At 41.4% G+C, this 26,461-nt stretch overlaps 1 protein-coding gene across 2 annotated transcripts; it reads right to left on the bottom strand.

Moving 5' to 3' along the window:
• Window positions 1–5,259: 5,259 nt before the first annotated feature.
• hm13 (histocompatibility (minor) 13) lies at window positions 5,260–25,161 on the bottom strand (the record flags this gene model as incomplete). 2 transcript variants are annotated; one of them, XM_079803135.1, is made up of 12 exons in its annotated part: window positions 24,659–25,161; window positions 21,706–21,804; window positions 21,366–21,448; window positions 21,195–21,283; window positions 20,755–20,840; window positions 17,010–17,135; window positions 16,809–16,866; window positions 15,062–15,145; window positions 14,927–14,963; window positions 14,742–14,844; window positions 14,564–14,649; window positions 5,260–5,902 (listed from the first exon to the last, which is right to left on the bottom strand). In XM_079803135.1, exons 1-12 carry the CDS (start codon window positions 24,848–24,850, stop codon window positions 5,833–5,835), a joined length of 1,113 nt encoding a protein of 370 aa, XP_079659261.1. In that variant the 5' UTR covers window positions 24,851–25,161. The 2 variants fall into 2 exon arrangements, with proteins under 2 accessions (XP_079659261.1, XP_079659262.1); XM_079803136.1 differs by lacking the exon at window positions 5,260–5,902 and adding an exon at window positions 9,388–9,538 and having other exon boundaries at window positions 24,659–25,032.
• Window positions 25,162–26,461: the final 1,300 nt, after the last annotated feature.

The following is a 26,461-nucleotide window of genomic DNA, read 5'->3' as shown; positions in this document are numbered from 1 at the left end:
TTTAAAGTTGTGCAAATTAAGTCCTTAGCAATGCATATTACTACTAATAATATATATATTTTTATTTTTGGTAAGAAATTTACAAAATATCTTCATGGAACATGATCTTAATATCCTAATGATTTTTGGCATTAAAGCTCCACTGTGTGATATTTTCCCCCATCTAGTGGTGAACTTGTATATGACCATCCAGTGAATATTAGTTTCTGTTCCTCTCAATTCCGATTTCGTTTTAACTCCTACGGTGGCCGATTTAGTCCAAGATTAACATGAATTCCAGCTCGACCTCGTCCACATTCGACACGGTGCCATCGAGTGTTAAAACGCCAAAGGCGAAGCTTGAATTTACGGGAATGTCCCTCTTTGGCTAATGTACTTTCAAGATGGAGGGGCAACATGGCTACCCGCATTCAAACCCTCACCCGTATGTGTTTACAATGGCATATTATAAACTTACCAGAATACTTTATTACTTGAAAGAAGTAAATATACATTAATGAGCACATATATTTTTGAAAGAACTAAGTGTTTTTAGCTAAGAATAAACTAAAAAAGTTTCACAGTGTAGCTTTAAAGGAAAATGTTTAAGTTTGACCCATTCGATGTATTGTTGGCTATTGCCGCAGATATACCCGTGAGACGCAGTACTGGTTTTGTGCTCCAGGGTCACATATGGCAGTGTTCAGAGCTCCTGGGGGCCCCTGATCAAACATTTGTGAGACATTGTGAGCTTTGGCTTTGTTTTGGACTAAAGGTCTCTGCACGTTTCCAAAATGTTTAAATGCGTGTTTTCGTATTCGTCATCCGGTGGCTCTGAAGGGTCAAAACCCCTCTCAAAATGGGGCAAATGTTTTGGAGGAAGTGTGTAAACATGATTGACACAACGTACGTGAGGTCGTATTTATTTTTAATGCGCGAAGGAGGAGGAGAATTTCGGACTCAGTGTACAAGGACCTTAAAGGGCCGGTCACACTACACATTGCGTTCCATTGACTTACATTCATATCGCAAACGCGTGCGAAAAGTCTGGCATTTCACTGCATTCCAAAGTTCAAGTTTGGTGAACTCGGAGCTGCGAAGTGTGTGTGTGTGTGTGTGTGTGTGTGTGTGTGTGTGTGTGTGTGTGTGTGTGTGTGTGTGCTCGTGTCTCTTTAGCTCCGCCCACTGCACGCCTCCACGAGCTCGGCTGTTTTCTGAAAGAATCGGTACAGCTGTTATAAATATGATCAAACTAAAGACTCCTGGGAGATATGAAGGATCAACACTACTCTACAGGTACTCAAGATTAACACCAGACTGGCAGAAACTGTCAAGTCAAGTCAAGTCAACTTTATTTATATAGCGCTTTTAACAATGTAGATTGTTTCAAAGCAGCTTTACAGTGTTAAACAGGAAAATAATGCAGCATAATTTTATTCAGCTGTATAGCCATTCTGGAAAAATTTCAAGTATCATACAGTGACAGTGTGGGCTTTAGATCAATAATTTGATCAGTAATTTAGTTTAAATGGTTAATTTAGTTTATTATTTAGATGTATTTCGATGTTTAGTTGAAAAATTTAGTGTCCCCAACTGAGCACGCCAAGCCAGAGGCAACAGTGGCAAGGAAACCCAAACCCCATTAGGTGACCTAATGGAGAAAAATAAACCTTGGGAGAAACCAGGCTCAGTCGGGGTGCCAGTTCTCCTCTGGCCAATTAACAAACAGCGTATTATTATTATTATTCTGGCAGTTTTACAGCTCGGAGGTCATAATAGATCAGAATATTCGAGGGACCGGGGGCAACATGCTGGAGACAGGTTTATTGAGGATGATGTTGATTAAATAATTATTAAAGTGCAATATTCGAATGATCGGAGGCAACACGCTGGAGACGGGTTTATTGAGGATGACATATCGATTGACATATCGACATATCGAGAAACTGTGTGTGTTATGGACCCTTTAAGAACGATATTTTTGCAGTAAAGTCGAGTAGATTGTATATTTTTTTTACATTTTGAGAGTAAGTCATAGATTACTATTTGTTTAATGTTGAATTCATGTTTATACAACACTTAAGAGCTTAATGTCATATCAGCAAACCTCCAATAATTAAATATGCTAAAAAAAACAAATATTGACTTGCTGCTGACCGTCGATGATTCTGTTCAACCATGAGCACTTTAGATGTTTTGTTTTTATTGGTGAAGTGTTAATCTTGTGTCTCCTGCATCCTGAAAGGTTTGTTTGAGCGGCGCCCTCTACTGTACACGTGTCAATTTACATTTCCTTCAGCCTGAGGCTTATTATTTCAATTTTGGTGTGAAATGGCCTTTCACGGAAGTTTTGCACAGAATACCAGATTTTAGTTCATTACTGTTCCTCACTTTAAAGGTGAACTATGTACGATTTTTGCAGTAGAATATCCAGAAACCACTAGGCCAGTGTTATATATTTTATTCAGTTGAGTACTTAGAATATCCCAAATGTTTCCAACTATTGGTAAATCGTGAGAAATTGCTATTTTAACCAATGAACCGGGACGTGTGGGCTATGCGTTTGAGGGCGTCGCCTGTCGATTGCGTCATATCTGCGTCACCCTCGGTTTCTGGTTTTATTCAGTGAAACACTTTACTCTCACTGCAAAGTGAAGAAGTGTCATAGCAGCGGCGAGAGAACGTCATAACTTCCTTTTCAACACACTCAGATATATCTAATACGATAAACAGAGTTACCTCATACTCATGACTGGAAAAGAGGAAGTGGCGCCGGCAACCGTGTCATAATAAAAGTCCCGCCGGCGACTATGCCATAATAACAGTCCCGCTCTTCAATCGCTCCAGCGGCCTTGCTCAGCTCCACAACACTCGCTCCTGCTCTACTTCAGACTACAGTAATGTTAATAATCGCATCCATGAACATGATTTCTGCCCGAGTCCTGTCCTGACTGTTTCCCACCGGCTGTGAGGTGAAGACCACATGTCCCAAGATTCTGCGCTCAAACGTGCCGTCATCAAACTACGCCTTTGTTTTGAACAGGCGACCTCTAGTGGGCGGAAAAGTTACATAGTGTAGCTTTAACCAGTGTGTAAGCTTTTCTTACTGACAAGATCAGAAAAATGCATGAAAAGTGCAGCATGTCTGTCTAACACACACGCACACAGAAAGCCGCCCTTCATGGAGTTTTGCGCTTGAACTGTCAAATACACACAGACTGACACAGTTATGTCAAAAATGCTTTCCTGGGCGAGAATTCAGGTAACACAATTGATCGGGCTTCCTCTGACGTGATACGGGCGATAGCCAATGAGAGCGAGCGCCACTGGATGTTGTGTGTGTTTCTATAGCTGAAACCGGGCAGCCACAAACGTGCCCTGATAGTGGAGTATTGATAAAGAAGATCAGCCATATTCTTTTGGTCTCGTTTGTTTTTCACTGTAAAACAAAAATCTCATGAGTGTCTGTGAGAGCTCGTCTCACTTTGGAAATGTCACTAATCGACAGGTGTGGTCCGGACGAATCTTGTGCGTTCAGAGGATTGTGAATGAGAGATGTGTATTAAAATCAAGTTTTGCCATGGTCATACTAGGCAGAATTCTATATCTCACGAGCCAGAACTGACAAAAACTGACCCTCCTGGTCAAATACTGTGCTGCAAACATCAATTGCTTTAAGTTGTCCTGAAATTCTCTCCAAGATCCTTTAACGCACAGCTAGCCGTTGATTATCCCTTACATATTGGATCAGTGTATTAGGTCTTAAAGTGACACACACACACACACACACACAGCCGTGGATCATCAGGGAACGACAGTGTTAAGAGTCAAGGGTTCATAAACTTTTGAACTGGTCATTTTAATAAATTCAGCTTTTTTTTTGGAACTATATGTAAAATATCTTATTCAGGACAGGACTAAATAAAAACTAACATTTTGTATGATCTCTCTTATTTTATTTAAATGAAACTGGACTATTGGATGCATATTGGCATGTGGTTGTACCATCGAGAGAACAATATATGCAAAACCATTCCAGGGTGAAGCTGCTGAAAACCTGAAAATGTCAGATCTATAAAGAGCTGTCTGATTATTGTGCTGTTCACTAGCAGAATCTCAGCTAATAAATAAATCAGTCATAAATTGTAATGTCTGTGTAAAATCCTTGTTTCGGTGCGTCTATGGATTTTGCCAAACTTTCAAACCTCACGTTTCTATTTAACAGTGAAAACTTTTCTCTCTTCAAAATTAGGCAACAATGGAACAATAATGTTGGCGTTCCTCATTTCAAGGTAACGCATGCAAGGACTTGAACTAAAGTGTGCCTTTTAATAAATGGAGCTGATTGCGTTAAAAAAATACATTTAATGTGTACGATTATTTTCATTCTTAATCTTGACCATGGACAGAGCAAGAACAGAAACAGCATCCAGTTAAAGAGGTTCAGCTTTTTTATTCTGAACTGTGCAAATTAGCATTTATCTGTCAATCATATGCGTGTGGAAGTTGGGTTCATTAACTTTAATTGTAAATAAGTCAAGTTAAAGTGTTCAGTGAAGTCATTCATGCACTGACACCTCAATCTCCAGTGAAGACGACACCATCAAATTAAGTTAAGAAAGAACTTGCAGATTTTTATTTTGTACTCATACATTTGAATTACTCTGAACTTGAAATATTTGAGTATGCTAATGAATTCATTTCACTTAAAAATATCATGTAATCTCAAAGTTTTAGTAGTGGAAACTTGACCAGCTTTAGCCAATTTAATAAATGCCACCTTGCTAATTGGGAACACAATGCTTTTGTAGCATTAGCACTTGCTGAATGAGGACAGCAATATAACACATTTATCATAAATCTGACACGTCACATGATCGAAACCCTACAAAACACAACATAAACTCTTCTAAACTAGCATAGCAAAACATTAAACGCTACCGATCTCCCACTTAACGTTAATCTTGCACAGAAAAAACATTAAATAGCACTTAACTTTGGCATCGAGTGTTGTCAAAGCATGCTGGGAAATAGAAATCCCAGGCCAGTTTCAGTTAAATTTAAGTTCATCTAATGACGTTTTTTTATTGATTTATTTTTTCTCTAGTGTATCAATAGCACTGATAATGCAACGCACTGGTAACACTGCACAAAACATTACACAAACCCTGCCCGTGTTCTCGCACACCGTTTGCCAAACTTTATAGGCCTATACAAATGTGTGTATGCTGTGTATATATACACACTTAAAGAGTAGTAGTGAAACAAACACTGGTGATCTGCTTTTCTACAGGTGGTAAACACCACAGTTTAATGCAAATAAAAGTTATATTGAGGAAGAAATGCTCCTCACACAAGCTTAACGTGTACATTGAGAAAGGAAAGATTACACAAGAGGAGACCGTGAAATGATGGTGAGCACGCCGAGCACTTTAAACTCAAATCCCGCTTTCACTTCCCCAGGAGATATTTGGTCCCACTTGCATAAAGTAAACATATTTTCATCCAGAATGCCTTCGTCCTATCATTTAACCAAACCGAATCCCTCATGAGATCCTGCAGTAAACAGAAAAGGGCTACACAGGAGCAGGTACCAGACGTTTAATAAATCTGCATCGTCATCTGACATTACACACAGGAAGCCGGACTTCTACCCATTTCAAATACTGTATAGTAATAACTAAAACCCTTTCGAAAGCAAACAACCAAGCATAATTTCAAAACTGAACGCAATGAAATGAAGATGAGAAAACACAGGCACTGAGAAAGCTGCATTAAAAGAGTTCAGAAGCACAGATCACGTCCGCCATGATGAACAAACGCTGGACATGAAGGAGGGCTCGCTCTGCGCTTTTATTTGTCTTTGTCCGACTCTGTCGCTTCCTCTTTGGATGACGCCTCCTCTGGTGTAACCTCTTCATACCTGCAGGAGACACAAGAAGTGAGGAAACCGGTGACTGGCAGGAACGTGTGTTTCTAAAGCAGGATGAAGAGAGAGAGAGAGAGAGAGCTGCTCTGTTCCGATCATATCCTGTGTTTTCTGATCATCTGCTGTAGTGGACATACCCACACGCGGCCTGAAACAGAGACAGCACATCCCCTGAAGGCAGGAACTACAGGTAGAATGAGTTGATATGCAGCAAACACAGAAGGCTTCTGGGATCTGCACGATAATCTCAGCTGGAGATCATAACTACAACAGTTGATCATCCTCAGCATTAAAGGAGTACTTCACTTTCAAATGAAAAAGAGCTCAAGATTTACCCCCCCTCAAGCCATCCTAGGTGTATATGACTTTTAGGGGATGCTAGTTTTTTTTTCTTGGATTTTCTCGAAAATGATATTTGGCTGAGTGTGTTATTGTATCTGTACTTTGGCAGGTTTAGGACCTTCATGGTCAGCTGACTCAAAAGTTTATGATATTCTTCATATTCTGTGTGGTGGTCAGTTCACAGCAGTGACAGAAATCATCTTTTCCAACAAGTTTAAAAATAATTTTTTTTAAACCCTAATTATATGCATGCATCATCTTTTGTGTCAATTTCATAAATGTACTCAAATTAAATTGTAATAATAAGGTCACAATAGGGCTGTTAATAATCAAATTAAATAAGTATCAACAAAATCTATCTCCGCACTGCAGAGGAAACTCAGAAGCTGCGTCTGAAGTGGCACTGTTACACTGTTTAATGAGCTCCAAACTAAGCCAGAGCACTGTAATTGTGCCTCTGACATGAATGAATAACCTGCAGTTATACATAAATAATGGTTGAATTAAAATAAAATTGAAGTTTTTGCTTAAAACAAGCCAAATTATCTGCCAATGGGGTAAGAAAAATAATTTCTGTTCCAAACAGACACCCCCCCCCCCCCCCCAGAAATCAAGAAAAAATATTGCATGTCATTTTCCTTAGTAAAAGCATCTTGATTTAAGAATTTTTAGATATTCAGACTAGAAACAAGACAAAAATACTAAATAAAAGCATTTTTTGCAGTGCACACATGGATGACAAAAGATAAGACATTATTTCTATATCTAGAGTGGTTAGTCTGTCATTTGGAATTTATTACTCATTTAATACATGTCTAAATAAAATTAGACATTAACCTACATTTCTGACAAATTACCACGGTTACAGTTAGTGTTGCCAGTAAATCCTTGATAAATATTGGTGAATTGTTGTTTGAAAATTATTCTAACTGGATTGACTCTGTTTTGCATGTTTGTGTTGTTGTTAAGTCAGCCCAGTTTCAACAGGTTTTAAACTAAATCAAATCACCGAGACCTCAGCCGAACTCAAACACTTCTCACTGGTTGTTTAGTGATCACATGATCGAGACACTCAGCAAGTAAACACATCAGAGCAGCTGTTTCGTTCCGCTTTTGGCGAGTTAATGTTTCCCTGGCCTAAAATCTAGTACTGCCACCTTGTATTGACATTGCGAAACTGCACGATTTGGAAATTATGCTTGGCGGGCCACATAATACATTTGAATAGACACGCTGCGGGCCGCATTTGGCCCACCCCTGCTATATGGGTATATACTAGAGCTCCGCTTTTGTACATTTGACTGAAATGTTTGCTTGGGTTTTATTTCCTATTGTCTTAAAAAGGGCTTTTGCTGTTGATTTAAATATTGTTCAATAAATATTTTATATACATAATATGCTGCATTTGGTATTGAGAAAGGGTCCGTCAGTGATTGCAATAGTCGACTTCAGTGACAGTGACATTATTACACCACTAGATGGTCTTTAAGGGCGTTTTCACACCTACCTTGTTTGGTCCGGATTTTCGGACTTTTCAGTTTGGTCCGAATCAAAATTGCAGGTGTGAAACCTCCCCTGACCACGGGCCGGACCAAACAGACGAAATTTGGTCCGTCGAAAAGAGGCAGTCTCGGTCCGGATCAAACTGAACAAAGGTTCGGTTCGTTTCTAGTGTGAAAGCATTTTCTGTATGGTTCGGACTTTAAGACCATTTACAGGAAGTTCCTGTTTATGTTTAAATATTATAACGTTATTTTTAAATTCAATCTAGGCTACATTGATTATGAAAAGTGAAAAGATGCGCAATATGTCAGAAGACAAAGTCAGAAATAATTTTGAACGAAATTGTATGATTTTGCGTTGAAAGCCTTTCTTTAATGGGAATTTCGTTTTGTATAAATTGTATCTTAAATTTTAATCAACGTTTAATCAGATAATTGCCTGGATTTAATAAATAAGAAGCAAATAGTTTATAGCAGACAATAATCGCGGGAGCGATCACATGCTTTACACATGAACTGGAGCGCGTCTCAAATAAACCGAAACTCAGCAGATACTTGCCTCACAAACATGAGAAATATGTGTATATAAGCTTGAAATGTCCACTTTTAAACGTAACGAATAAAAAAATAGTCCAGCAATGCGACTGTTCAATAGTGGTAACGATATGCGTCCGTTCATTCACTCGTGTCAAAGACGCTGACGTCAGACGCTCGTCCGTTTACAAACCAATCAGTGTCCAGATGCCGCCCACAGAGATGATGACGAGTGGACGCAAGTGTGTCATGTAAAGTTCTTTAGTGCGCTCACATAATTGCAATGTGAAACCAAACCAAAACTAACCGAATGTATAAAAAGTATCAAAACATGAACTTCGGTTCGGACCTTGGTGCGGACTTTCAGGTGTGAAAACGCCCTAAGAGTGACTGGTTGTAAACAATGAAGAATGAATGCTTTATCAGATGCAGGTAATACACTCGTTTAGTCGATCTCTCTCATAATACTCTACATAATACAATAATCTTCAATGAAGCGACTCAACGTTCCTCCATTACTCGCTCTAAAGTGCCGTCAACTTGAGATGTGAATCTGTGGTGGAAGGAAGAAGTTCCCCACAAAAGAGTGTTTTAAAGACGTTGTTGTTTCTTATTTATTTACACACTGGTGCCGTTGAACTGTTTTATTAACGCAATATCACACTTGTAGCGGTGCGATATGACTATATCAGTGATTACCAACAGCTGGTGTGATATTGCTCATGTATAACTCTGTGTTCATCAGAAAGAAGAAGTCATATACACCTAGGATGACTTGAGGAGGGAGTAAATCATGGGCTCATTTTAAAGTGAACTACTTCTTTAGTGATTTATGGGTCACTGGTGTCTTGTTATATATATATGTGAGGAACCACTAGAGGCAGAGTTTACCAGAGTTCAGAGAGGCTTCAGGAAGCCAAATCGGTGATGCATGAGAGAGGCCGACTGAAGGTAACAAAAAAAGCTCATGGAGGAACTGGACATGGCCCTGAATGGCATGAGGATGTTGACAGGAAAAGAACAGGAAAGACGAGTTGAATTATCAAGGGATACCTGCGCAGACGGGAGAGGACAGTAATGGAAAAGAAGAAAGCAGTCTTTCTACATGTCGGAGGGAGTGTTTCGGCGGCGGCGGGGGGTCGAAGGGCCGAAACTCTGCATGGAGTTCGCCAGACTCGCCGGAGAGCCGGACACGGTGGGGAAATGAGTGAGCCGCGGGGTGTGGGGCAAGACTTCATCTGAAGACTCATAGCTGGTGCCAGAGGACGAGACAGTGAAGAGAGGAGGGGAGAGGGAGGAGGAGAATAGGAAGGTAACATGAAGAACAAAGCACAAAGAAGAACAAGTTCTGTGAGTTGCTTTAAAACAGGAGGAAGCCCATTGCAATAACTGACAGAACTACTGCCTCTGAGACAGCATCATACAGATCCCGAACATGTGCAGCCTTCACAGCTGGCCAAAACAAGCATCATTATATATTCATACTCAAGGGGACTTAAAGGGTTAGTTCACCCAAAAATGTAAATTCTGTCATTAATTCCTCACCCTCATGTGGTTGGACACCCGTCAGACCTCCGTTCATCTTCAGACACAAATGAAGATATTTTAGTGTAAATCTGATGCTGAGAAAGGCCTCCATTGGCTCAATGCACGGTTCACTCTCAAGACCCTTAAAAGACACTAAAGACGTCGTTACAAAGTCCATCTCACTACAGTGGCTCTACAATAACTTTATGAAGCGGCGAGAATAGTTTCTGTGCGCAAAAAAACCCTAAATAACGACTTATATAGTGATGACGATTTCAAAACACGGCCTCATGAAGCTTCGAAGCGTTATGAATCAGTGAGTCGATTCAGCAGTTTGAATCGCCAAATTTCAGCAGTTTGACACGCGATCCGAATCATGATTCGACTCACTGATTCATAACGCTTCGAAGCTTCATGAGGCCGTGTTTTGAAATCGTCATCACTATATAAGTCGTTATTTAGGGTTTTTTTGCGCACAAAAACTATTCTCGTCTTCATAAAGTTATTGTAGAACCACTGTAGTGAGATGGACTTTGTAACGACGTCTTTAGTGTCTTTTAAGGGTCTTGAGAGTGAACCGTGCATTGAGCCAATGGAGGCCTTTCAGAGCATCAGATTTACACTAAAATATCTTCATTTGTGTCTGAAGATGAACGGAGGTCTGACGGGTGTCCAACCACATGAGGGTGAGGAATTAATGACAGAATTTACATTTTGGGGTGAACTAACCCTTTAAAGGGGACATATCATGAGAATCGGACTTTCCCCATATTTAAGTGCTATAATCGGGTCCCCGGTGCATCTACCAACCTAGAAAACGTGACAAAACGACAAGCCAGTAACTTTGTTTTGGTTAGCCTTTTTCTACAAGCACGTGAAAAAACGAGCCGTTCAGATTGCTCTCCCCTTCTGACGTAGGAAGGCGATCTTATAAAGCAGCTTTTGATTGTCATCGCTTCCGTAAGCCTGTGACTGCTGGAATTAGCATTAGGCTAGAACAACCACTGTTTGATTTACGCTCTTGTATCCGCAAGTCATTCACTAGCTCCGCTTTCTCAATGACATCACACGCACGTCACTAAAGTCCGAGTCAAACATCACATCATCTGACAGTGACTATCGTAAAACACATATCAATGTTAAGTGGTCTCTACATTTTTTCCAGAGATGTGTGTGTGCTCGTACGTGCATATATAATATATATATATATATATATATATATATATATATATATATATATGGATAAATCTGGAATTACATGAAACGCACAACCTTTCACAGTACACTCCACCTGATAGTGTCAACACATGCACACTAAAAATGACCAATGAAAATATCTGTGCTCTTTTAAACAGGTGTTTCTGCAGGTAAATTTAAGACTTTTTAAAGACCAATTAAAGATGTCAATATGTTCTCTAAATGTAAATGTCTAAACACACAATGAGTTTTATTAGCGACACTTCTAAGTTTGATGACAGATCTCCATTACTTTTTAAATAAATTTGACACAAAAAAAAAAGAGATTAAAGTTTGAGATATTAAATCTTGTGAAAGTGATTTTATGACTAAAACAAGAACAAATATCTGTCAATGAGTTCATAAACATCAACTTAATTCAAAAGCAAGTCATTTTCATACCCAATGACAGATATTTGTTCTTGTTTTAAGCATAAACTCATTTAATTTTGTTCAATTTCTCAGAAAACAAGACTGTTTCTTCATCTGCATGTTATTAAATGTATCATGATCTAAGGATGTTGCGAATTTGTGCTGGAAAACAAAAATCCTGAGGAAGAATGTGATTTAATTTAAGACCCTATGAAATCTGTTTTATTTATTTGTATTTTTCTGGACTCTGCTTTAATGGTTAAATTAAATGTTACTGACTTTCGTTCATGTTCAGAACACAAATGAAGATATTTTTAATGAAATGGGAAGATTTCTGTCCCTCCATTGACAGTCTAAGCAACTCTAACGCTTCAAAAAGTTCATAAAGAGATCATAAAACTAATCCATATGAATCCAGCGGATTATTCCACATTTCCTGAAGAGACTCGATGGCTTTATATGATGAAGGAAAGCCTTGCGGGTTTGGAGTAACATTGGGGCGAGTAAATCATGACAGGATTGTCGTTTTTGGTGAACTGTCCCTTAATGTCCCTTTCATCCAAAATTTGACCAATTCTGTGTCATTCTGCATTATACAGTAAATGCCTTTTTTTAATGAATGGATTCTGCAATGTCGTCCACGTTTTCTTGCATCACATGACCTAATTTAATGTCAAGATAATGAATTTAAGACTTCTGCTCCAATTTAAGACATTAAAGGGTTAGTTCACCCAAAAATGAAAATTCTGTCATTAATTACTCACCCTCATGTCGTTGGACACCCGTAAGACCTCCGTTCATCTTCAGACACAAATGAAGATATTTTAGTTGAAAGCTGATGGCTGAGAAAGGCTTCAGATAGGCCTCCATTGGCATTCAGTACATTGACACTTCCAAGATCCATGAAAGGCACTTAAAACGTCGTTACAAAGTCTATCTCACCACAGTGGCTCTACAATAATCATACAATGCGACGACAATAGTTTTTGTGCGCAAAAAAAAATCAAAATAACACCTTTATCCAACCTCTTCTTGTCTTCCGTGTGTCTCCACGACGCATGCGCGAGAATATGACGTAGCGCCGGTGTTCGGGAATCGATGAAATACACACTTAAGCTCCATTTTGAGCACTACGCCGAGACCTAAAGCACGATCAATGTAGAATCCAACAGCTTAGACACGCGCGTCTTCCTCTGCTCGTAAACAAATCGCTTCTGGGTCATATGTCCGAACGCCGGATCTGCGTCATATTCTCGCGCATGCGTCGTGGAGGCGCACACGGAAGTCGAGAACAAGTTGGATAAAGGTGTTATTTTGATTTTTTTTTGCGCACAAAAACTATTGTCGTCGCATTGTATGATTATTGTAGAGCCACTGTGGTGAGATGGACTTTGTAACGACGTTTTAAGTGCCTTTTATGGATCTTGGAAGTGTCAATGTACTGAATGCCAATGGAGGCCTATCTGAAGCCTTTCTCAGCATCAGCTTTCAACTAAAATATCTTCATTTGTGTTCCGAATATGAACGGAGGTCTTACGGGTGTCCAACGACATGAGGGTGAGGAATTAATGACAGAATTTTCATTTTTGGGTGAACTAACCCTTTAAGGCCTGCAGAAACCCTGCAAGTTGCGAGTCTCTCTTCAACTCCTCACACAGCGCTAGTCAATGCAAGCACCACCTAGCATCATGGGCGTCGGAACCATTGTGTGTGTGGGACAAGACCCACCCACTTTTTACGACCAATGATATTGGACCCACTCACTTTTACCGTCTGTAATTTAGTGCATGTCTGTTTACCAATCCCTAACCGATGAACACTTATTATTAAAAATGTTAGACGTTTTATTTCCACTTTTCTAATATTTTCTTCATTTTTACTGAAAATAAACACCTTTCCAATCTGATATGTGATGGGAAAACGGAGTAGAGCGAGCAAGTCAAAACTTTCTGCCACACATCTTACCCCTTCACTATTGCCACTGTAAATAATTCTGCGCTTTCCGTCATTTTGTCTGGCCCTGTCAGACGTTAAAGTGTTAGTTCACCCAAAAATGTAAATTCTGTCATTAATTCCTCACCCTCATGTGGTTGGACACCCGTCAGACCTCCGTTCATCTTCAGACACAAATGAAGATATTTTAGTGTAAAGCTGATGCTGAGAAAGGCTTCAGATAGGCCTCCATTGGCATTCAGTACATTTACACTCACAAGACCCATAAAAGGCACTTAAAACGTCGTTACAAAGTCCATCTCACCACAGTGACTCTACAATAATCTTACAAAGCGACGACAATAGTTTTTGTGCGCCAAAAAAAATCAAAATAACACCTTTATCCAACTTGTTCTTGTCTTCCGTGTGTGTCTCCACGACGCATGCGTGAGAATATGACGCAGATCCGGGGTTCGGGAATCCATGAAATGCACACTTAAGCCCCATTTTGAGAACTACGCCGAGACCTAAAGCACGATCAATGTAGAATTCATCAGCTGAGATACGCGCGTCTTCCTCTGCTTGTAAACAAATCTCTTCTGGGTCATGTGTCCGAACGCCGGATCTGCGTCATATTCTCGCGCATGCGTCGTGGAGACACACACGGAAGACAAGAACAAGCTGGATAAAGGTGTTATTTAGATTTTTTTTTGCACACAAAAACTATTGTCGTCACATCGTAAAATTATTGTAGAGTCACTGTGGTGAGATGGACTTTGTAACGACGTTTTAAGAGCCTTTTATGGGTCTTGAGAGTGTAAATGTACTGAATGCCAATGGAGGCCTATCTGAAGCCTTTCTCAGCATCAGCTTTACACTAAAATATCTTCATTTGTGTCTGAAGATGAACGGAGGTCTGACGGGTGTCCAACCACATGAGGGTGAGGAATTAATGACAGAAGTTTCATTTTTGGGTGAACTAACCCTTTAAGTAAAAAAGGCGGTATATTTGTACTTAATGTAAATGGCATCTCCTCCAGTGGGAGAGGACCCACCCACATCTTTTTTGCTTCCGACGCCCATACCTAGCACACAAAGACTTCAGTGAACGGCAGTAGAGAATGACGCAGCCATCGTGACGGACATGCCAGCATTGCTTCGGCTGTGACATGTATGCAGAAGTGTGTAAATTCAACAGGAGGACAGTTACCTGAACATCTCGGTCAGCTCTCCTTTCAACAGAGCCACCAGCACTGGGAATCCAACACAAGCCGGGACCAGGTACAGCAAAGCAGGCTGGGAAAAACAAAACCAATACAGCCACATTCAGTGCCAGCTTGGATGAAGGACAACAATACTGTGCTTTAATGTTATGTATGGCTTTTTACCTGAGCGTGTTTAAAGGTGTGCATAACGAATATGGTAAGACCCAGGCCGAAAATGTAAGCCAGGAAGCTGGTGTAGAAATAAGTTCTTGTGTTCTTCTTCAAACTGAGACAGGAAGACAAGAAGGAGCATGAGAATCAAATCTACATGCAGCTGAAATCAGACGAAACCAAACGAAGGACGTTACCTGACGTCAAAGCGCAGGAGCAGAGCGATGAAGATCCCTGGCAGAAACAATCACACTCATGAGCATCAACATCCTGCTCAACACATGGCTGTCTAAAGCACACAAGGCTCAGAAACCATCTTCAGATATATTCACCTGGAATGACAATGTCCCCCAGTCCCAGCATGGCAAAGTTACTGGCACCCAAACCTTTCTCCAGCAAATCTTGAGGGAAAACCACTAGAAGGAACAGAAGACATGGTTTGTGCACATTAAAAACACCACATAGACAATATTACCAACGTGATTTTCACCACAGGTGGGCTTTAAACTCAACAAAATAGGATATAGCGATAATATAATTAACATTTTGCAGGCATGGAAAAAAATTCCCTGATATTGTTTTTTAAAACAAGGTTCTGGGAATATTTACACTCACCTGAAGGATTATTAGGAACACACACACTAATACTGTGTTTGACCCCCTTTGACCTTCAGAACTGCCTTAATTCTACGTGGCATTGACTCAACAAGGTGCTGAAAGCATTCTTTAGAAATGTTGGCCCATATTGATAGGAGAGCATCTTGCAGTTGATGGAGATTTGTGGGATGCACATCCAGGGCACGAAGCTCCCATTCCACCACATCCCAAAGATGCTCTATTGGGTTGAGATCTGGTGACTGTGGGGCCATTTTAGTTCAGTGAACTCATTGTCATGTTCAAGAAACCAGTTTGAAATGATTGGAGCTTTGTGCCGGTGCATTATCCTGCTGGAAGTAGCCATCAGAGGATGGGGACATGGTGCTCATAAAGGGATGGACATGGGCAGAAACAATGCTCAGGTAGGCCGTGGCATTTAAACCATGCCCAATTGGCACTAAGGGGCCTAAAGTGTGCCAAGAAAACATCCCCCACACCATTACACCACCACCACCAGCCTGCACAGTGGGAACAAGGCATGATGGATCCATGTTCTCATTCTGTTTACGCCAAATTCTGACTCTACCATCTGAATGTCTCAACAGAAATCCAGACTCATCAGACCAGGCAACATTTTTCCAGTCTTCAACTGTCCAATTTTGGTGAGCTGGTGCAAATTGTCGCCTCTTTTTCCTATTTGTAGTGGAGATGAGTGGTACCCGGTGGGGTCTTCTGCTGTTGTAGCCCATCCGCCTCAAGGTTGTGTGTGTTGTGGCTTCACAAATGCTTTGCTGCAAACCTCGGTTGTAACGAGTGGTTATTTCAGTCAAAGTTGCTCTTCTATCAGCTTGAATCAATCGGCCCATGACCTCTGACCTCTAGCATCAACAAGGCATTTTCTCCCACAGGACTGCCGCATACTGGATGTTTTTCCCTTTTCACACCATTCTTTGTAAACCCTAGAAATGGTTGTGTGTGAAAATCCCAGTAACTGAGCAGATTGTGAAATACTCAGACCGGCCCGTCTGGCACCAACAACCATGCCATGCTCAAAATGGCTTAAATCCCCTTTCTTTCCCATTCCGACATTCAGTGTGGAGTTCAGGAGATTGACCAGGACCACACCCCTAAATGCATTGAAGCAACCGCCATGTGATTGGTTGATTAGATAATTGCATTAATGAGAAATTGAACAGGTGTTATAATCCTTTAGGTGAGTGTATTAATATGTAATCATACAGTAAAATAAGAGAACCATGTAAACAACATAATTGCATATAATACACTATACATCACATCCTCGCACCCAACCAGCACAGCCTGTGTGAAGTTGCTTTCAGGATGATTCTTCATGTAAAATGGAAATATGAATTTCTAAGATTGACAGATGCACATGTGAGCGTACAGTTTTAGCTCTGCGCTGAGGAAAGCATAAGCCCACACAGATGAGCGGCCGTCTGTTCTGGAGGAGCAGATACTCACACTTAATTGGGGCTTCGAAGGACTTGGCGACGGTCACCATTACGTTGGTGCCAAACACCTGAAATTAAACAGTATAGATTTGAGACGGTCATGTACTGTACCGTACCACGAGGGCATAAATCCCAGGAAACATCTCGCAGGCGGCCCTATATTCATTTAAATAGGCCATCCTGAAGTGAATTTGACTTGAGCGAAACTCACCCAAAACACATCGTAAACGAAGAGTCCTCCCAGCAGGATACAGCCAGTGCTGACATTATTGAGGTGGAGCAGCTCGACTCCATTCAGGGCAAACGCCAGACCGAACAGGTTATTGGCCACCCAGTGCTGTCAGGGGAAACACACACACACACACACACACACACGTTTGACTTCAAATGCTGCTAAACTTCAGGAATCAGCCACAATTCTGAGCTCAATTACACTGAAACGTCAACCTTAAAGGGACAGTTCACCCAAAAAGTGTAATTAATCTATGATTTACTCACCCTCAAGTCATCCTAGGTGTTGGTGGAAGTTAGAGATTACAGTTTGTAAAGTTTTATATTGAAATTTATTTACACAAACCCATCTCTTCGCTTCAAAAGGTCTTTATTAACCTCCCAGAGCCGTGTGGAGCAGTTATATGATGGATGGATGCACTTTTATAGAAACAGCATTCACTGCCATAATAAAAGCTTAGATTAGCCAGGATATTTATTAATATAACTCTGATTGTGTTCATCTGAAAGAAGAAAGTCATATACACCTAGGATGAGTAAATCATGGGCTAATTTTCATTTTTGGGTGAACTATCCCTTTAAGCACCAATCATTTATTAAACACTACCGTTCAAGAGTTTTAGATCAGTAAGATTTTCTAATGTTTTTGAAAGTAGTCTCTTCTGCTCACCAAGGATTTGATCCAAAGTACCGCAAAAACAGCATAATTGTGAAATATTATTATAATGTAAAGCAGCTGTTCTCTATGAGAATATAAAGTGTAATTTATTCCTGTGATCAAAGCTGCATTTATCATCATTACTGCAGTCTTCAGTGTCACATGACCCTTCAGAAATCATTATAAGATGGTGAAATGATCAAGAAACCTTTGATTATTTTCAATGATGAAAACCGTTGTCTAAAAAAAATTCTGTATTCTTTGATGAATAGAAACAAGAACAGCATTTGAAATGTATTTGTGTAACATTATAATGTCTTTACTGTCACTTTTGATGCATCCTTGATGAATAGAAGTATGAATTTCAATAGTTTTCATAAATAACCTTTTTTTTATTATTTAAATATTACATTTCACAGTTGAAACCTGATGATCCATGTGATCCCACACACTTGATTCTCACAGAACTAGAGCAGCATCACTCTCGTTATTTGCTTTAAAATACTAAGTGTTTATTTTTTACGTTTTGAATGCCATATTGTGCGTGTTCTGTTCCCTTAATGTTGGAATCAATGTTTAGGATCCTGTTGGAAACGTCAAACATTAATGATTGTTAGATAGCGGTGTAACAAACACAGCAGAACAAACAGAAGGGTGAGCGGTTCTCCAGGATCGCCTGAAGCTAAACTAACTTTTGGTCTCTGCCAGCGGCTCATGCTGAACCTCTATTGGTCATTTAATCTAGCAGCACGGCTCACTTCCTGTCTCTGCTCACATCAGCTTCAAGAAACTGACTGTGTTTACAGGCGCACAAATAACCGGATAACTGCCAAAACAACCGCTTATTGAAATAGCGGTTTTATTTCATTAATCTATGGATACTATGGAGTAACTTACACTTAAGTTTTCCAACTACATTTCTCAGATCGGTCAGGTTAAAAAAAAAAGGAGAACAAAAATGACTTCCAGTACACCGGGGTGTCGAAAGCTTTTACAGGATCCAGAAAACAGCCACAATGACAAGCTTCCTTTTTTTAAACGGGTGTCTTTCTTCGGCCTGTCATCATCATGACAGGATTTGGAGCGGTAGCAACAGTTACAGCGTCAGATAAACGCTTCCGGCCTCTGGATATCTACAGTTATCATCAGTGACGACACCACTGCTTCCCAGGGAAAGCAGGAACTGGTGAAGTGTGTACCTTGAAGCGTACAAAAAAAAAGCAAACATTGACTACCACGTCAATTCTCCAAGGGCAGACGTCACTTAGGCCACATCCACACAATGCCAGAGCTTTCCCCATCCAATTTTTTCCCCCTCGTCTCAAGAAATATCTGCGTACACACGGAATCACTGAAACTGACTCAAAACGATGTAGTAAACATGCCAGACCAGTATGTGGCGCTAAAAACGTAGAAGAAGTGTTGTGGCTGGAAGGAGTTCAGTAACAGTCGGAGGCGAGGCAAAATCTCACAACATAATAATAAATGTACTACTTGCCAGATTGTTTTATTAACGCCTACACCTACACTCTTGTGGGGTGTTCCTAGCCTGCAGTGGTCAGTCTCTATCAAAAGTGCTCCAAGGAAGGACCAGTGGAGAACCGGCCACAGGGTCATGGAGGACCAGTGGAGAACCGGCCACAGGGTCATGAAGGACCAGTGGAGAACCGGCCACAGGGTCATGGAGGACCAGTGGAGAACCAGCCACAGGGTCATGGAGGACCAGTGGAGAACCGGCCACAGGGTCATGAAGGACCAGTGGAGAACCGGCCACAGGGTCAAGAAGGACCAGTGGAGAACCGGCCACAGGGTCATGAAGGACCAGTGGAGAACCGGCCACAGGGTCATGAAGGACCAGTGGAGAACCGGCCACAGGCTCATGGAGGACCAGTGGAGAACCGGTCACAGGGTCATGGAGGACCAGTGGAGAACCGGCCACAGGGTCATGAAGGACCAGTGGAGAACCGGCCACAGGGTCATGAAGGACCAGTGGAGAACCGGCCACAGGGTCATGAAGGACCAGTGGAGAACCGGCCACAGGGTCATGAAGGACCAGTGGAGAACCGGCCACAGGGTCATGGAGGACCAGTGGAGAACCGGCCACAGGGTCATGGAGGACCAGTGGAGAACCGGCCACAGGGTCATGAAGGACCAGTGGAGAACCAGCCACAGGGTCATGAAGGACCAGTGGAGAACCGGCCACAGGGTCATGAAGGACCAGTGGAGAACCGGCCACAGGGTCATGAAGGACCAGTGGAGAACCGGCCACAGGGTCATGGAGGACCAGTGGAGAACCGGCCACAGGATCATGAAGGACCAGTGGAGAACCGGCCACAGGGTCATGAAGGACCAGTGGAGAACCGGCCACAGGGTCATGAAGGACCAGTGGAGAACCGGCCACAGGGTCATGAAGGACCAGTGGAGAACCGGCCACAGGGTCATGGAGGACCAGTGGAGAACCGGCCACAGGGTCATGGGCGGCTAAGGCTCATTGATGCCCGTGTGGTCCGATCAAACAGACGAGCTACTGGAGCTCAAATTGCTCAAGAAGTTAAGCTGGTTCTGATTGAAAGGTGTCAGAATACACAGAGCATCTCAGTTTGTTGTGTATGGGGCGGCATAGCCTCAGACCCGTCAGGGTGCCCATGCTGACCCCTGACCCTGCCCAAAGCACCAACAGTGAGCATCAGAACTGGACCACGGAAAAATGGAAGAAGGTGACCTGGTCTGATGAATCCCGTTTACTTTTTACCACAGCACACCTTCAGGGCTCTAGTGGAGTCCATGCCTCTATGGGTCAGGGCTGTTTTGGCAGCAAAAGGGGGACCAACACAACATTAGGAAGGTGGTCATAATGTTTTACCTGATTGGTGTATGTCTGTCATCAATTTGCTTTGTATGACCAAGGCAAACTCTAGTTATAGGACTGGAAGTCATCTTTGCACACAGAATAGCATGCGGCAGCTTCCTCATCCATTTGGCCTTTATGAAACATCAGTGAGATTAACTACACTTTATATGTAAAACAGTTGTGGTCAGAGTTGTATATAAAGCAGATCTCCTCTACCTTCTTCAGGACGTACCAGACCCCGACCACAGCGCTGATGCACAGGCAGATCAGATCCTTCGTGTCGAACTCATAGTTGACGATCTCTGTGGGAGAAAACAGGCCGGCGTCAGACGACTAATACAGAAATACACACACACACACACACACACACACACACACACACACACACACACACACACACACACACACACACACACACACACACACACACACACACACACACACACACACACACACACACACACACACACACACACACACACACACACACACACACACACACACACACACACACACACACACACACACACACACACACACACACACACACACACACACACACACACACACACACACACACACACACACACACACACACACACACACACACACACACACACACACACACACACACACAGACACACTGAGCGTCTCACCCTCTTTGCTCTCTCCTGAGCCCTGTGTGAACAGCAGCTGGTACTGCTTATTGGACAAGGTAGCAGGGAAAACTCTGCACATAAAGGGACTGGGACAGAAAAACCAAAAGAGTCACGTCATCTTACAGGATGGCACCGCTCCAGCTCTCAGAAGCTCCAGGTGTGTCTTACCTCATCGTGTGAGACAGCGCTAATATTCCCAGCACGAAGAAATACATGGAGAGCAGGAGGTTAATGTACTCCTGCGAGAAGATCTACAGGACAAAACATCAGAAGAAAAAAACCTGACATTTGAATCGGTCTATACAGTGTCACTCAACTAAATCTGCATATTATGGTTAATGGGATTTAACACCTTAAACTGAAAATGGTAAAATGTCGGAAAGTATTTTCCCAGCCAACAAACAAACACACATCAGGCAATCTGTCTCAGGAAATGACTCCAAAACTCTGTGACTGAAAAGACTCACACACACTCTCTCACTCACACACACACACACACACACGTCACCTTGAAGAAGAGATATAGGCCGAAGAGCGTGCAGCTGGCGATGATGGGGAAGCGTGCGGCGTCTCTGCTCGTGATGGTCTCAGGCATATCTGAAGCATTCTAATGGACACACACACACACACACACATTCTGTCACATTCACAAAATATACAGAGCATCTACTTTCTGCTACAAATATGACTAAACTATTGTTTATAATAACTAGTATAAGTTGTAAGCTGTGTGAAGATGTAAGCCTAACATTAGCCACTTCACATGGCCGCTCGCTCAAACGATAACCTAGATAAACGTGCGCTATTATTATCTCTAATTTATATTTAAAAGGCTCATTATTATGGTTCAGCATTTCTCTGTAATGTAGAACAATGCTACATGTAATATTCTCTCTGAGCCCTTTTTCAATGCCACTGCTCCAGTAGGCCTGTATACTTAAACGATTAGTTCACTTCAAAATGTCCAGATAATTTCCCCATCTCATCCAAGATGTTCGTGTCTTTCTTTCTTAAGTCAAAAAAAGAAATTAAGTTTGAGAAAAACCATCCAGGATTTTTCTCCATATAATGGACTTCATTTTATTGTTTAAATTAACATTTATGAACAAATTTTCTATTTTAATTTAAAGGGTTAGTTCACCCAAAAATGTAAATTCTGTCATTAATTCCTCTCCCTCATGTGGTTGGACACCCGTCAGACCTCCGTTCATCTTCAGACACAAATGAAGATATTTTAGTGTAAATCTGATGCTCTGAAAGGCCTCCATTGGCTCAATGCACGGTTCACTCTCAAGACCCTTAAAAGACACTAAAGACGTCGTTACAAAGTCCATCTCACTGCAGCGGCTCTACAATAACTTTATGAAGACGAGAATAGTTTTTGTGCGCAAAAAAACCCTAAATAACGACTTATATAGTGATGACGATTTCAAAACACGAAACATGAAGCTTCGAAGCGTTATGAATCAGTGAGTCGATTCATGATTCGGATCGCGTGTCAAACTGCTGAAGTTTGGCGATTCAAACTGCTGAATCGACTCACTGATTCATAACGCTTCGAAGCTTCATGAGGCCGTGTTTTGAAATCGTCATCACTATATAAGTCGTTATTTAGGGGTTTTTTGTGCACAAAAACTATTCTCGTCTTCATAAAGTTATTGTAGAGCCACTGTAGTGAGATGGACTTTGTAACGACGTCTTTAGTGTCTTTTAAGGGTCTTGAGAGTGAACCGTGCATTGAGCCAATGGAGGCCTTTCAGAGCATCAGATTTACACTAAAATATCTTCATTTGTGTCTGAAGATGAACGGAGGTCTGACGGGTGTCCAACCACATGAGGAATTAATGACAGAATTTACATTTTTGGGTGAACTAACCCTTTAAGAAACTGACAAAAGATAATGCAAACATTTAATAAGATTAGACAAAAATGCCTCGGAAAATGTATTTAAAGGGGCAAATATCGCCCTGTAATGGGAGAGTTACAATGGGAATATCTGTTATTTATCAGAAAGTGCTCCTAAAGCAAAATGTTAGCGTAGAGCCCAGAGCGTTTCACATGCAGGAAGATGTGAATAAAACAGCCTGTTATCTCAGAAAAACCGTAAACTCAACAATCAGATACAAAAATAACTCTAGAGAGGAGCATTTTGCTAAATAAATATGCACTAAATTGCATATTCACTGTATTTTTACTTAACCTGTTCTATGTTTAATGTCTGAATAAATCAGTCATGTTTATGACAGCCACCATTAATGTTTATATTTTAAAAAGGAGTAGAAACTATTTTGCCATTCAAAATGTAATACTCTAACATTAAAAACTTCCTTATGTGTAATTTAAATGCAAGAATCCGTTAATTTTAACCTTTAATATTATAGTGATGTACCAACTGTGAAGATTACAGCATGAGTTGAGAGATTTCCTCTCCTTGTGCCATGTTCTACGATCTGAGCTTGTTTCATGAAGTTATGAGTGAAAACGTGACATAAATGCTGCATCCGTATATTATTTGCATATGAGTCTTGAGGGGCTTCACGTAAAAAAACTCAAGTTTAGTCAAAGCCCAAAACAATTATGATTGCGGTGATCTACTCCATGAGATCTTTCATATGACACATGGCTATCTGAGCAGACACATTTCAGTACATAAATTATGAGAAAAACTATCTACGTATCAGCAAATAACTAAGCTGTTCAAATTGGCTACATTCATTGCAAAGTTCAGACTCAAACGCTTTCAAGTGACACCTATTTTGTGTTGATCAAAGCAGTAGTTTTCAAAAATAATATGATTATTAATTAATTGGTAGCTTGGTGGTAGTAAAATTCGAGTTTAAAGGGATAAAGGAGTGAATGTGTGTGTTCCCAAACGCAACAGGTGACAAGTTAACATCTTTCTGATTACCTATATTTAGTGCTTTACAGCTGTACACAAGCATTTAAATACAGTAAACACTATTTCAGAGAGAACACACTAAATATACTTCCATTTATTTTTTAGATCTGACTGCTAGATTATCTTGGAGGTAATATTAGGCGGTCATCTAATCAGACAAGTTGGTAATAAGTGCACATCATGTACAGTATTAACATTAAATTACACAAACTAATCGATTGAGTCATCAAAAGCCCAGTACAAATGTGCAAATGAGAGATAAAGTGGAGTCTGTCTGGCTTCATAACAATAATCATACGGTCTGGAAACACATAATTACACAGGCAAGTCAATGACATAATATTCAGCAAGCACACATATCAGTGGAGGTGATTATGAATATTACACAGATGATGTGCAGGGTGACATATGGCACTGTAACAGGCCTGCCAGCATCATTTCCTCTCCTAATGCCTCCACTAACACACACACAGAGCTCAGGAGATGGAGCAGATACTGTACCTTTCCTCTCCTAATGCCTCCACTAACACACAGAGATCAGGAGATGGAGCAGATACTGTACCTTTCCTTTGGAGCAGCCCACGGAGCGCAGCGCCCCGAAGAAGATGGGCAGCAGGGCCATGAGCAACAGACTCCCGTACGCCAGAGCGGTGCCCTCGGCGCTGGACACGAACCGGCCCGCGGTACCGTTCACCGCGTCCGAGCCGTTACTGGACCCGTCCGGCACCGACGCGCTCTGCTCCACATCCGCCATGTCTAGCGCCTTCAGAAACGGTCACCCTTAGAAATGAATCTGCTGAGAGTGTCAACTGAGCGTTTCTCATTGAGATGGACTCGACTCGCTTTAAGGCCACGTTTCCTAACTCAGCCCGGTGTGAAGTCTCTGCCGTGAAGTTCCTCACCGTTCACTCGCTAGCGCGCACTCGCACGCGCACTGACACCCGGTGGACCGGAGGAACAATGACTGCTGCTGCGGAACTGCGGAACTGTGTGGACCGGTCTCATTTCTGGCTTGAGCGGCCTCCGCTGTCATTTTCCGCCTTTAAAGTTCCGCTGTCACAGATCAAAAAATAATGAGCGTGAATCAAAAAATGTAAAGCGCCTTAAAAAAAAATAACAAGCATGAATAAAATGTTTAAACACAAAAAAAATGTATTGCACACATTTTTAAATTATGTTTGTGTTCTTAAAGGGTTAGTTCACCCAAAAATGTAAATTCTGTCATTAATTCCTCACCCTCATGTGGTTGGACACCCGTCAGACCTCCGTTCATCTTCAGACACAAATGAAGATATTTTAGTGTAAAGCTGATGCTGAGAAAGGCCTCAGATAGGCCTCCATTGGCATTCAGTACATTTACACTCACAAGACCCATAAAAGGCACTAAAAACGTCGTTACAAAGTCCATCTCACCACAGTGACTCTACAATAATTTTACGATGCGACGACAATAGTTTTTGTGTGCAAAAAAAATCAAAATAACACCTTTATCCAGCTTGTTCTTGTCTTCCGTGTGTGTCTCCACGACGCATGCGTGAGAATATGAGCAGATCCGGCGTTCGGACACATGACCCAGAAGAGATTTGTTCACAAGCAGAGGAAGACGCGCGTATCTCAGCTGTTGAATTCTACATTGATCGTGCTTTAGGTCTCGGCGTAGTTCTCAAAATGGGGCTAAAGTGAGCATTTCATGGATTCCCGAACCCCGGATCTGCGTCATATTCTCACGCATGCGTCGTGGAGACACATGATTATTTTTGGATAATGCTTTAGTGAGGCCAGTAGGATGAGTTCACTCCCAGTCCTGTAAAGTCAGAGTGCGTAAACAGGGGCAACTAGACTGTTCTAGACTAGTTTTCGGCCGAAACTTTACTTTATCAGGTTTTAAATAAGGTTTTTTTTCTTACACAAACGCATCGATTCGTTTCAGAAGGCCTTTATTAACACCCCAGAGACGTGTGGAGCACATTATTTGACGGACAGATGCATTTTTTATGGACTTCAAAAATAGAGCAACTATTACTGCTATTATAAATCTTGGATTAGCCTTGACTTTTAAAATATACCTCAGATTGTATTCGTCTGAAAGAAGAAAGTCATATACACCAAGGATTACTTGAGGGTGAGTAAATCATGGGCTAATTTTCATTTTTGGGTGAACTATCCCTTTAACCTCAACTGTCTTGTAGTCTCAGGACATGGTTAGTGTCTCCTTCCCCGTCGAGTCGGAAGCACAGAACAAGGGTGTGTCTACCCAGGGGACATATTTATCCCTTTCTGATGAGGAGGAGATTGAAATCCGGCGCCTCTCCGATCCTGGAGCGTGATTGGCCACTGGTGTCCGAAGTAGCCCTGATGTTGCCCA

The sequence above is a fragment of the Gobio gobio genome (assembly GCF_949357685.1).
Source record: "Gobio gobio genome assembly, chromosome: 21".
NCBI classification, from domain to species: domain Eukaryota; kingdom Metazoa; phylum Chordata; class Actinopteri; order Cypriniformes; family Gobionidae; genus Gobio; species Gobio gobio.
Note: the sequence above shows the minus strand (reverse complement) of the source record. Positions and strands in the feature narration are given on the sequence as shown.